This window comes from Acomys russatus, chromosome 19 (assembly GCF_903995435.1).
Source record: "Acomys russatus chromosome 19, mAcoRus1.1, whole genome shotgun sequence".
NCBI classification, from domain to species: Eukaryota; Metazoa; Chordata; class Mammalia; order Rodentia; family Muridae; genus Acomys; species Acomys russatus.
The window spans coordinates 33,416,079-33,429,024 of NC_067155.1; the positions used below are offsets into that span (position 1 = coordinate 33,416,079).

The 12,946-nt window shown below is 49.0% G+C and overlaps 1 protein-coding gene across 1 annotated transcript in view; it reads right to left on the bottom strand.

Annotated features, from left to right (window-relative positions):
* Positions 1-2,081: 2,081 nt before the first annotated feature.
* The window catches only part of Daglb (diacylglycerol lipase beta), a 38,071-nt gene continuing 27,206 nt past the window's right edge, over positions 2,082-12,946 (bottom strand). The window contains exons 10-15 of the mRNA XM_051161085.1: positions 11,905-11,985; positions 11,688-11,815; positions 4,923-4,991; positions 4,759-4,831; positions 2,473-2,717; positions 2,082-2,389 (exon numbers count right to left, since the gene is read on the bottom strand). Coding sequence (XP_051017042.1) covers positions 2,197-2,389; positions 2,473-2,717; positions 4,759-4,831; positions 4,923-4,991; positions 11,688-11,815; positions 11,905-11,985 — 789 coding nt within the window. The 3' untranslated portion in view covers positions 2,082-2,196. The remainder of the gene's footprint in view (positions 2,390-2,472; positions 2,718-4,758; positions 4,832-4,922; positions 4,992-11,687; positions 11,816-11,904; positions 11,986-12,946) is intronic.

The following is a 12,946-nucleotide window of genomic DNA, read 5'->3' on the forward strand; positions in this document are numbered from 1 at the left end:
TAGTGTTAGCTGCCTCTACTTCATGGAGAGCCTGCTGCCTCTGCCTCTCTAGTGCTGGGCTTCAAGGTGTGCTACCATGCCCAGGTCCAAACTTTTAACCAGAGTTAAATGAACAATTTTAAAACAAGCAACAGCAAGTAAAGACTACAAGTAGAGTATCAGCCCTGCCTGACCCATTCCAGGAGGAGGACTGTGTTGTTTTGACTTCCATTTTGCCCAAATGTATGTTTGTGTACTGTTAGTATGCAGTGCCTACAGACATCAGAAAAGGACTTTGCATCCCCTGGGACTGAAGATACAGATGGTCATGAGCTGCCGTGTGGGTGCTGGGAACCAGACCTGGGTCCCCTGCAAGAACAAGTGCTTTTAACTGCTGAGCCAGCACTCTAGGCCCCCAATCTTGCCTGTCTGTGTAGCCCTGGCTGTCCTGGAACTTGCCTTCCCCTGCCTCCTGGGTGCGACTAACTGTGCACCACCACTGTTCTCCCTGGTCTAGATTCAGATGTCCACCTTCACTGCAGTGTTCAGCCAGTTTGCAGGCTGCTGCCTCTCCAGTGGCAGCCCAACACTGTCTTGTCTCCAAACAGTGTCAAGCTGGTGGTAACAGAACTCGCCCTCTTCTGCACCTCTGGTGCCCTTAGGATAGTGCTTAAGGTGCCCTGTGCATCTGAAGACTTCAAGTACCTGTCTTAACGACATCTCACTGAACCGGGAGGTCACTGGCAAGCCAGTATGACCCTGGGTGCCTCTGGTCAACCCTTCTCCAGCAGAGTGTGAACTCAGGCCCTCACACTTGCACGACACACTAGCCAAGCTGTCTCAAACCTTGTTAAAAATAGCGCATTTTAAGATCTCATCAATCTTACTTTGTTAAGTTTTGCAGGAATCTTGGCTGCCAAATCTTATACCCCATACGACTACATGGAATACTTAACCTGACAAAGCTGCGTGTCTGAGGACTCTTCATTTTAGAAACTCCAGGCTGGTTATTTCTGGGCTCATCGTGGCTGGCCTTGAACTCAGAGAATGGTCTGCCTCTGCTCTGGAATGTTAAGATTAAAGGTGTGTATCTGGCATATGCCCTTAGTCTTGGCAGGTTTCCCTTTTTTTTTCTTTCCCCAAGACAGGGTTTTTCCGTGTAGCCTTGGCTATTCTAGAGCCATTTTGTAGACCAGGCTGGCCTCAAACTTATATTGATCTGCCTGCCTTTGCCTCCCGAGTGCTGGGACTAAAGGTGTGCACCACCACGCCCTGCTTCCCTTTGGTCTAAACTAGCCCTCTGTTGGAGTTTTGTTTGGAGACAGCATCTCCGGTAGCACAAGATGGCCTGGGTCAGCTATGAGTGTGACCTTAATTCCTGATCCTCCTGCCTGGGTGTTAGGAATAGCAGGCTCAAGTCACCATCAACACTTGGCCTTTCTGTTGGTTGCTGGATGCTGTGTTCTGTGCTTGGTGGACTCTAGTGGGAATGTGTGCGGTTCTCAGTAGCCAGAGTGACAAGACAACTTGGTTTACAGTAGAAAGACAAAGACTTACGACCAGCGGGGTACCGCAGTGCATGCTCTTGTAGTCCAGCATAAAGAGGCTGATGGGCTATTAGCTAGTCCCATTCCCCCTGTAATACAGACCTTCTCGTGCAGCCATTGGTGGTGTATTAACTACTTTATTTCTAAAAGTCCCTCTGAGCTCACCAGCTGGCTCCAGAGCTAGAATGTGAGAATTACTCATACATGAAAGTTAAACAGTCAGTTTCTGTATGAATGAGGAGCTGCAGTGCTGGGCTCAGAGGAAGCTCTGCTGCCCTTGGTACCCCGTGAAGAATGCAGGTAAAGAATATAAAGTGCACATCTGTTGTCTTAAGTTCAGACTCATGTAAACAGAGCCGGATGCTGCAGACCCACTGAGAGTTCTCGGACGGCCATGGGAGGCTTGCTCCACAAGCTGTCCTAGAAGTCCCAATGCCTCTGCATGTTGCCAACTCCAGACCCTATTAATACTGTGGTTTAAGGGAACAAAACAAAACCAACAAAAAAGATTCTAGAAATAGTATGGTCATATTGATGCCCATTCTGCTGGGCCCCATCAGATGACTGTTGACGGACACCACCACACCAGCCTCACAGAAGCCACTCACATTCAGTCCAAGAAAGATCAAAGCGCAGGTCCATTGTGCTGGGCAGTGTCTAGCAGAGCTGGTTAATCCACGTTAGAGCCACCATGCCCTGGGCAGGAGACACAGGCTGTTCTGTCAGCCACCACTCTGTCCAGGGCCTGAGTTACAATGGTCGGCAGGTGGTCAGTCAGCATCTTCGGGCCTAACAGGATCCTGCTGAATTCTGCTTCATGTGCCCACCTCGCCCTGTAGTGTGCAGCGGAACAGCAGCCAAACCTGGAACAAACGAGAACATCTGCTAGTGCTTCTGGGCACCCTTGGTGGACAGGCACGTCAGGCCCACGTGTCACCACACTCACCTTGAACCAGCCTCCTCTTCCAGGTGGATGATCCTGCCAGGTGGGTACAGCGGTGGGTACTTGGTGGGAGAATCTGTTGGGGAGTCACTGGAACTGTAGCCCGGGGAGGATCGTGTCAGCAGACTCTGCTCCCCAAGAAGAGGCTGAGTCAGGGCTCCCTGGCAGCCTTCATCCAGTTCAGTTGGGCAGTTATCAGGGCTTCCTCCGAACAGGCCATACCAACAGCCATGCAGCAAGATCTTGTACTGAAAGGTGAGACCCAAGGACCAGGTTGGTCTTGCGCTGGGAGGCAGCCCTTAGGGCTCAGTCTGTCCACCACAGCTGTGGATCATGAGGGGCTTGTGGCACCATGAAGCCATCATACTCAGAGCAGTAGCCAAAATGCAAATACAAGTATCCTGAAGTATACATATATAAATATGTGTGTGTATGTATATATACATATGTATATGTGCATATATGCACATATATGTATATTTGCGTACACACACATACATACTAGAGATTGACCCCAGAGCTAAGCCCTATACATGCTAATACTATGCTCTACCATTGAGCTAGCTACACCCCAGGAGACAGGTGCTACTTTCTGGGGAAAAAAAAAAAAATAGAAGCAAAGCCTTGGATTTCATACTCATGTAAAGCCAGGTATGGTGATGCAACACCTCTAATTCAGCACTTGGGAGGTAGACGCAGAAAGAGTAGAAGTTCATGGTCAGCAGCTACACAGAAGGTTTGAGGCCAGCCCAGGCTACCTGAGACCCTAGCTTTAAAAAAAAAAAAAAGCCAGTCTAGGCTCCCTGAGACCCTAGCTCTGAAGGGGGTAGGAGGGGGGGAAAGGCCAGTCCAGTATGATGGTGCACACCTTTAATCCCAGCACTTGAGAGGCAGAGGCAAGCAGATCTCTCTGTGAGTTTAAGGCCAGCCTGGTCTATAAAGTGAGTTCCAGAACAGCCAGGGCTACACAGAGAAACCCTGTCTCAAAAAACCCCAGGAAAAAAAAATGAGGTGTCTGGTAAGATGTGAATATTACATTTTCTGTTTGGCAACAAAATTAAAAAGAAAAAGGGTGGGGGTTGGAGAGATGGTTCAGCAGTTAAGAGCACTGGCAGTTCTTCCAGAGGACCTAGATTCAATTCCAGGCACCCACATGGCAGCTCACACCTGTCTGTAACTCCAGTTCCAGAGGATTCGGCAAGCTCACACCAACAAACATGCAGAAAAAAACCACCAATACACATGAAATAAATCAATTAAAAGGGCAAGAAAGTAAAGGCATCTACAGTCCCATTGTGCCAGTGAAACCACAGGTCAGCAGATATTTTTTTAATATTGTCAAAACTACCATTGTGTGTGTGTATTTAAAGAATATTGTTTTACTCGTGTTTATTTCGCATGTTTCTGAGCTTTGTGTGTGTGTGTGTGTATTTAAAGAATATTGTTTTACTCGTGTTTATTTGGCATGTTTCTGAGCTGTGTGTGTGTGTGTGTGTGTGTGTGTGTGTGTGTGTGTGTGTGTGTGTGTATGTATGTATGTATTGGTGGATGTTTCAGAGCACAGACTGGGAGTTGGCTCCTCCACCCCCTGGGTTCCAAGGCCTGGAATCACGTGGCTCACGTAGCCGCCTTGTCTCACTGGCCTTCCCTTCCTTTTCTAAACTACCCCAAAGGCAACAAAACTAGGGCCTCATGCATGCTAGGCAACTGTTCTACCACTGAGCTCCAGCCTCCGCCCGCCCCCTCCTTGGCTTCTTCCTCCTCCTGGCCACACATTTTTGGCAGCCCTACCTCAGTCTCCCAGGGACTGGGATTGTAGGCCAACACCACAGCCCCGCCTCATGGCCATCAGCTTCTACTGGTTAATAGACTTCCTCTCTTTCCCTGAGTGTGTGGGTTTGAATCTTGAGCCTCGTGGACGCTAGGGAAGTGCTTTACCGCTGAGCTACACACCCAAGCCTCTACCATTAAAATGTTCCTATCACATTTACTTAGATAGTTGTATGTGTGAGACTGACGGGAGGGCCTCCCCCACCACAAGGACTCAATGCCGGCCAGACAGTTTGGCAGCAAGCGCCTCCCCCCATCCCACCCCCAGCCATCTTGCCGGCCCCCTAGAACCTCTTAGAAGCTGTATGTGTCAGCCTTTCTCTCTAAGCCTGGAAGCAGCCTGAGCGCGCTGGGAAGGGCGGGGGGGGGGGGTGTGGGGTGGGGTGGGGAGGTGTGGAGAGGCAGTGTGCTCTGCCAGGCCCCTCCTGCACATCTAGCCCTGGCCGGCCGGGTGGTTACCTTCGGCTTATTGCAGTTAGCAATCACTCGCAGGATCCTTCGCTTCAGATCCTCCATGTTGGCCACGCTTAACCTGTTCAGTAAACAGCAGACTGCGCTCAGGACCCAGGATTCAGGCCAAGAGCCCTGACTGACCCCAGGGGCCAACCTCGGAGCACACCAACCTGGGGATCACATCTATCCCAAGGATAAGTGACACAACGAAGTCCTTGGAGTGTTCGTAAAGGGATTTGCTGGAATTTCAAACAAGAGACAAGTTAGGCCAGGTTCCGCTGCTGCAGGAGGCTTCAGACAGAGAGTGGAACAGCTGCTGGGACAGATGCTGCTGTCACCACTCCAGATCCCCCACAGGAGAGAAGGGACATGAGGACTCCAGGGCAGCGTCAAAGCCACAAGGAGTCAGTCAGAAAGTGACTATAGAGCTAAACCATCACATGATCCCGGTGACCAAGCAGGCTCAGAAGACACAATCTGCCAAGGTGCCCTGGCAATGTATGAGCAGGCAGAGGCACGAGGCTAGCCACCTGCAAGAACAGGCTGGTCCAGTGTGGTGGCACAGGCCTGTCAACCCAGCCAGTCAGAAAAGTGAGGCAAGACCACTGACCTACCAGGGCTAGAATGAATTCAAGGACAGCCCGGGCTCCAATCTAGCACTTAGGTGGTAGAGGGAGAGGGGTTGAAAATTGGGGGTAGCTAGGCGTGGTGGCACACGCCTTTAATCCCTGCACTCGGGAGGCAGAGGCAGGTGGATCACTGTGTGTTCCAGGCCAGCCTGGTCTACAAAGTGAGTCCAGGCAGCCAAGGCTACATAGAGAAACCCTGTTTTGAAAGAAAAAGGGGGGGGAGAGAAAAAAATTGGGGCTAGCCTGGGCTACATATAGTTAAAAACCTACCTATAAATCCCTAAAAAGTAAATTGTAAACAAAATATAAAGGTGAAAATCACCTAAGAAATGCCTACTTCTGGTGTGAAAGGACTTTTTTTTTTTTTTTTTGAGTGAATGAGAAAATAGTGTGAATGTGGGTTTTATGAAATTGTCTTTGGAACTATGTTGATGTTCTGTATGCTAAATTAGAAAACAAAGTTAAGTAACAACAAAGTCAATCCCCCAAATCAAGCTCCTAGCGTAGTTTCCAAACTGAGCAGGGTTCTAATCCAGGGCACACCTACAGTACCAGCACTTGTGAAGCTGTGGTGGAAAGATCAAGGCTAGCCTGGGCTACACAATGAGATTCAAGCCAAGCTGGGCTACGTGGTAAAATCCCATCTCAAAACCAAACCACCACCACCGACGACGACAAAAAACAACAACAACAACAACAAAAAAAACAAACAAAACAAAAAAAACAACCTCAAAACCCATAATATTTCTGCATCTCTTCTATTTCTCTTATGAGTTATACCTCAGCACAAGCTGATATGTGACAAACCCTTTTTGGGGGGGCATTTCGAGACAGGGTTTCTCTGTGTAGCCTTGGCTGTCCTGGACTCACTTTGTAGACCAGGCTGGCCTCGAACTCACAGCAATCCGCCTGCCTCTGCCTCCCGAGTGCTGGGATTAAAGGCGTGCACCACTGTGCCTGGCTCGACAAGTTCTTTATAGGTCATTTTCAGCTAACCAGTGCAGAAGGAACAGAGGCCCACTTCCCATTTCTCAGCCTCTGATAAAAATCTATCAAGTCAATGACTCTCACTGCTGACACTATGGAGTGACGAGGTGACAGTTTGGCTGTGAGTGTGGCCAGTAGGAAGTATACGGGGCTCAAACCATCCACTCTGAATCTGATCTAATACTCAGTGATTACTGCTATTTTCTTCTAATTTTGTAAGATTTGTGTGTGTGTGTGTGTGTGTGTGTGTGTGTGTGTGTGTGTGTGTGTGTGTGTGTGTGTGTGTATGTGCACACGTGTGTAGGTGCCCACAGAGGCCAGAAGGGGGCGTCAGATCCCCAGAGCTGGAGTTAGGGTGGTTGAGAACTGCCTGCTCCGCATGCTTGGCCTAAACACAGGTCCTCACGATGCAGAGGCAGGAGCTCTTATCCTGAGCCATCTCTCTGTCCCCTTACCATTTCCTGGGTAAAACCAACCATGTGGGTGGGACACAGTGTGGGGAGCAGGTTAACCCCAATGTCTCAGACCCACCCACATGGATGGGAATGCTGACTGTGTAGAAAAACATCAGCCACAGCTCCCTCTTCCTGGACGACTGCTCCTCCACAGAGACCCTACAGAATTCCAAACACACACACACCACACCCACACAAGCCCACTCACACACACATCCACACACACACATCCACACACACACACACACACACACATCCACACACACACACATCCATACACACACACACACACACACACACATACACTGCTGTATCTAGTAAACCAGCCTTCTCTCTTTTTTAAAAATAATTGTTTTTGTTTTTTGTTTTTCGAGACAGGGTTTCTCTGTGTAGCTCTACCTGTCCTGGACTCTCTTTGTAGACCAGGCTGGCCTCGAACTCACAGAGATCCGCCCGCCTCTGCCTCTCAAGTGCTGGGATTAAAGGCGTGCGCCATCATGCCCGGCTTAAGCCTGCCTTCTCATTCAGCTTATACAATAAATGTCCTGTGCTTCGGGGCTGTCGGTGCGGCTCCATCAGGGCACATGCCCACTTGATCCCAGCCTTTCTGTAAACCGCTGTTGTTTCTTCTAGGTGAGTGTTGTGCAGGTCACGACAAGACACACATTCACTGACACAAGGAAAGGAGAGCCAAAGCCAGGGTGAGACACAAACTCTTCTCAAGAAATGCCCTGGTTTCTTCTAGAAATAAAGGGAAAGCTGGATGGTGGGTGGCAGGCGCCTGCTGTGAAGTGAAAGGCAGAGACCTGACAGACCTGAAGCTGGCTGGCTAGCCTGGACCACACAATGCAGCATGAACAGGAGGCTTTGTCTGGTAACACTGCGGAAGGAGAGGACTGGCTCCGGAAAGTTGTTTTCTGACTTTCATATGCATGCCACAATTTGCACACCTATACCTGCACCCATACACTGGTAATACTTTTTTTTTTTTTAAGATTTATTTATTTATTTATTATTTATGTAGTGTTCTGCCTGCATGTGTGCCTGCAGGCCAGAAGAGGGAACCAGATCTCATTATAGATGGTTGTGAGCCACCATTTGGTTGCTGGGAATTGAACTCAGGCCCTTTGGGAGAGCAGTCAGTGCTCTTAACCTCTCAGCCATCTCTCCAGCCTGTAATACTTTGTTTTGAAAGGTGTTATGGGGAAAAACAAAAACAAAACCCATGAAGAGAGTTGTAAGGCAAATCTTCCGTATCCACTGTGAGAAATGGCACTTAGAGCCTCAATGCAGACAAACTGGGAACCGTTTAGGGATCAATTGGAAAAATGTATCTGTTATTAGAAACCCAGAAATTATTTAAAGAGTTCAAGTCTCTGTCTTGGGGCTAGAGGGATGGCTTAGCAGTCAAGAGCATGGCTGCTCTTCCAGAGGACATGCACCCAGCACCCAGCCGGCAGTTCCCGGGGATCCAACACCCTCACCAGACCAATGAACATAAAAAAAAAATAAATTATATTTAAAACCTCTCTGTTTTGAGCTAGGCAGTGGTGGCACACACGTTTACTCTCAGCACTCGAAAGACAGAGGTGGGCAGGTCTACGAGTCTGAAGCCAGCCTGGTCTATAGAGGGAGGTCCAGGATACCCAGGGCTACACAGAGAGACCCTGTCTCGAAAAACCAAAACCAGTCAACCAATCAAAAACAAAACCAACAACTAAAAAACCCCTCTCGCCGGGCAGTGGTGGTGCATACCTTTAATCCCAGCACCTAGGGAGGAAGAGGCAGATGGACTGCTGTCAGTTCAAGGCTAGCCTGGTCTACAAAGCAAGTCCAGGAAAGTCAAGGCTACACAGAGAAACTCTCGAAAAACCAAAACAAAAAACAAAACCAAAACAAAGCAACAGCAAAAAAACCCCCCAAACCCTCTCTCTCTTTATATTTCTTACAGATGAAAAGGTACATCTCAGACTCACTTCAAAGCTAGCTTATGCGCATGTGTGCTTGTGTGTGTACATTACATGGGAGGTAAGGGAGACATATAAACAGCTTTATATTGACACATGGTTGAAGCTGACTAGATGAAGTTTACAAACTATACTTTTTCTTCTCCATTTTGGGAGTGGTACTCCCGATAATCTTCAGACTTTTCATGAACAAAGGGGAAGCTCTTTTGCCGGGTATGAAGGTGTACATCTTTAGTCCCAGCACCCAGGAGGCAGAGGCAGGCTGATGTCGGTGAGCTCGGGGCCAGCAAGGCCTCCATAGTAAGGACCCGTCTTAAAAACAAAAGTCAAATTTTCTGATGGATATATAATATTTTGGGTTGTTTTTTATCTTTTCTTTTTCTTTCATCCATTAATTCATTTTTTGTTTTCCCTCTTTCTTGCTTTCTTTTTTTTTTTTTTTTTTTTTTTTTTTTTTCAAGACAGGGTTTCTCTGAGTAACAGCTCTGGGTGTCCTGGAACTTGCTCTGTAGACAGGTTGGCCTTGAACTCACAAAGATCCACCTGCCTCTGGCTCCCAAGAGCTGGGATTAAAGGTGTGCACCACCACCGCCTGACCCATTTTTGGTTTTTCAAGCCAAGGTTTTTGGACTTACTCTGTAGAACACGCTGGCCTCCCACTCAGGAGATCCACCTACCTCTGCCTCCCTGAGTGCTAGGATTACAGGTGTGTGCCACCGCATCCAGCTAATTTTAGTCTTTGTTGTGGCAAAAGTTTACATAGCATAGTCTAGTGAACATGCTCAACATGTTCGTCAGCGAGGAAAAATCGTTTTCAAACTCCTGAAGATAAATGTCCTGTTTGTTCAAGGCCATGGAATGCAGATCATTCAGGTGAACACTATATACATGATTGACTAGGTGCCATGATGTGTCATTAAGAGCTGGGGCTGGGGCAGGTGGCAGGCAGCAGGGGAGGCTCATGGGGAGGGCGCAGAGTAAATGGGAATTCTCTGCCTCCTGCTTAATCCATTACAAAAAGATCAGCAGGTTAAAAAAAAAAATTGCTGCCAAGCCAGGTGATCTGAGTTCAATCCCTGGGATAAGAGAACCGACCCCTCCAAATTATCCTGCACCCTTGGCACACCAGCACACAAACACACCCACATATGCACCTGTGCACACTGGTACAAAGAAATGCAACTGAAACTAAGGAAAGTTTGAGGCTAGAGAGATGCACAGTGGTCCAGAGTGTTTATTGCTCTTGCAGAGGACCCAGCAACCACTCTGGGTGGCTCACAACCACCCACAGTAGCTCCAGCTGCCTGGGAATGGATGCCCTCTTCTGGCCTACATGGACACCCGCACAGTCGTGGCAGACACTCATACAGATGTATAAATTAAGTGGAATTGGGAATTGAACCCAGGGCCTCACACATAGTAGACAAGTGCTCTACCACTAAGCTACATCCCTAGTCCTAAAATAAAACATCTTAAAAAAAAAAAGAAAAAAAAACAACCCCAGAGACTGGAGAGATGCCTCAACAGTCATGAGAACATGCTGCTCTTCTAGAGGACCTGAGCTCGGTTCCCCGCACCCAGGTTGGGTGGCTCACAACTGCCTACAACTGGAGCCCCAGGAAATCCTAATGTCTCTGTCCTCTATAGGTCCCTGCGCACATGGGCACACACACATGTAACTGTAAAAAGACCTTTTAAAGAACCAAAACTTAGCCAGGCGGTGGTGACGCACGCCTTTAATCCTAGCACTTAGGAGGCAGAGGCCTGGTGGATCTCTGTGAGTTCGAGGCCAGCCTCGTCTACAAAAGTGAGTCCAGGACAGCCAAGGCAACACAGAAAAACCCTGTCTCAAAAAACCAAAAAAAAAAAAGGAGGTGGAGGGCTGGAGAGATGGCTCAGAGGTTAAGAGCACTGGCTGCTCTTCACAACCATCTAGAATGAGATCTGGTGCCCTCTTCTGGTGTCCACTTGTACACGCAGATACAACATTATATAAATAATAAATAAATAAATTAAAACAAAAACAAAAACAAAAACCCAAAACTTAGAACTCTATTATTTACCAGGATTTTTGTTTGGTTTTGTTTTTTGTTTTTTGAAACAGGGTTTCTCTGTGTAGCCTTGGCTGTCCTTGGACTCACTTTGTAGACCGGGCTGGCTTTGAACTCACAGCGATCCGCCTGCCTCTGCCTCTGCCTCTGCCTCTGCCTCTGCCTCTGCCTCTGCCTCTGCCTCTGCCTCCTGAGTGCTGGGATTAAAGGCACGCGCCACCACGCCCAGCCTATTGACCAGGATTTAAATTCCAGCAACTATGGAGGCCGAGGTGTGGGGATCAGTTCAATGTCTCTCTCAGCTCCCTATCAAGTTCTGGGTTAGCCTGGCTATTTAGGAAATTAAATCCATCTGCCAGACTGCACTGCTAAGGCTCCACTGCTGGGCCTCTGCCTGAGGGCTTGCATCGCACACAGGCACGCACTGCCATTTACATTTACATATCTTTAACCACATAACTTTCTTTTTTTTTTTTTTTTTTTTCCTTGTTTCTTTTTTCCAAGACAGGGTTTCTCTGTGTAGCTCTGGCTGTCCTGGAACACACTGTAGACTAGGCTGCTTTGAACTCAAGTTACTCACAGAGATCCTCCTGCCTCTGCCTCTCAAGTGCTGCATGCACCAAGCCAAGCCCAACTACAAAGTATTTCTTTCCCTTTTTGATACAGAGTTCCATGCAGTGCCGGGTGGTCTAACCTACTGCAAACCCAAAGAGAACTGTAACCTCGTAACCCTCCCACCCCAGCTTCTCTAGTGCTGGGATGACAGGCAGATGCTACCTCTCCCCAGCCCGACCCCAACCCCCACTTCAGCTGTTTGACTTGTCCTGCAGGAGACCCACGCCTTACCTCAGCAGCCCCCTGGGCGGGGAGAAGGCATAGGCGCGGACTTGTGGGTAGGCCCTCCGGAGCATGATGGCCAACAGGGACGCAGCTCCGCCTCCCAGGCTGTGCCCCACCAGAACAAGCCGGTACTCCTACGAGACAGGGGGCAGAGGGAGTTGAGGCCCGGAAGAAGGCAGGTGGAATGCGACAGGAACAGAACACAGACCGTGGACAGTCTCACCGGAGCGACACTGAAGGCTTGGCTCAGAATCCCGTCGTTGACCAGTCTGCGGTAAATGTATCTGGCCGCTTGAGCGATTCCCTGAAGATACAGGTACAGTGGCGTCAACTGATGCACTACTGGCCTGTGGCCCAGAGGCTGGCTGCCGATGTGGGTGCTGGTATGTATCTAAGTGAGCAGGTGGTGCCTGGACAGCCATCTATGCAGCAGACACATCTATGTGGTTCTGCATACGAGTCCACAGCCACACCACATATGACTGCATGAATCAGATAAGGACCAAGGATGGAACCTGGGGCCCTTGTGTATGCTGGGCAAGCAATCTACCGGACCCTTTAGAAGTTATTTTTATGGGCTGGAGAAATGGATCAATGATGAAGTGCTTCTATCAGTGGACCAGGGTTTGGTTCTTAGCACCCATTTTAGGCAGCTCACAGGCAGGCGCCCTAAGGTCCAGCTTCAAGGGATCTGTTGCCCTGCTTCCTTTCTGGCCTCCAAAGGCATATACACACATACACAAACACATAAATATGTCCTCTTAAAAGAAAATTTTTTTTTGAGATGGTCTCTAAGCTGCCTAGTCTGGCTCTCACTTTGCTGTGTAACCCAGCCAGGTCTGGCGCTCTTTGTGCATGTGTGGTGTGCATGCAGATGTGTGGGTTCAGTCGCTTGTGTGAGCATGTGTGGTGGCTAGAGATCAACTCTGGGTAACTTCCTCTAGTGCTCCCCGCCTTAGATTCTGAGACAGGGGCAGCCGGTGAGCCCCTGGGATCTGCCAACCTGCTGGTTCTGCGGCACTGGCTGGCTGGCGAGCCTCTGGGATCTGCCCGGCTCCACTCTCCAGCAACCCCCACCACGCCTGGGGTGACATGCCCAGCTTCTCACATGGGTGCTGGGAATCCAAACTCAGGTCCTGATGCTTGCGTGGCAAACTCTTCACACTGAGCCAGCCTCCCAGCCCCAGGCCTTGCACTTTTGATCCTCCTGCCTCAGCCTCCCAAGTGCCTGTGCCGCCACACCTGGATGATCTTCTTATAAAGAT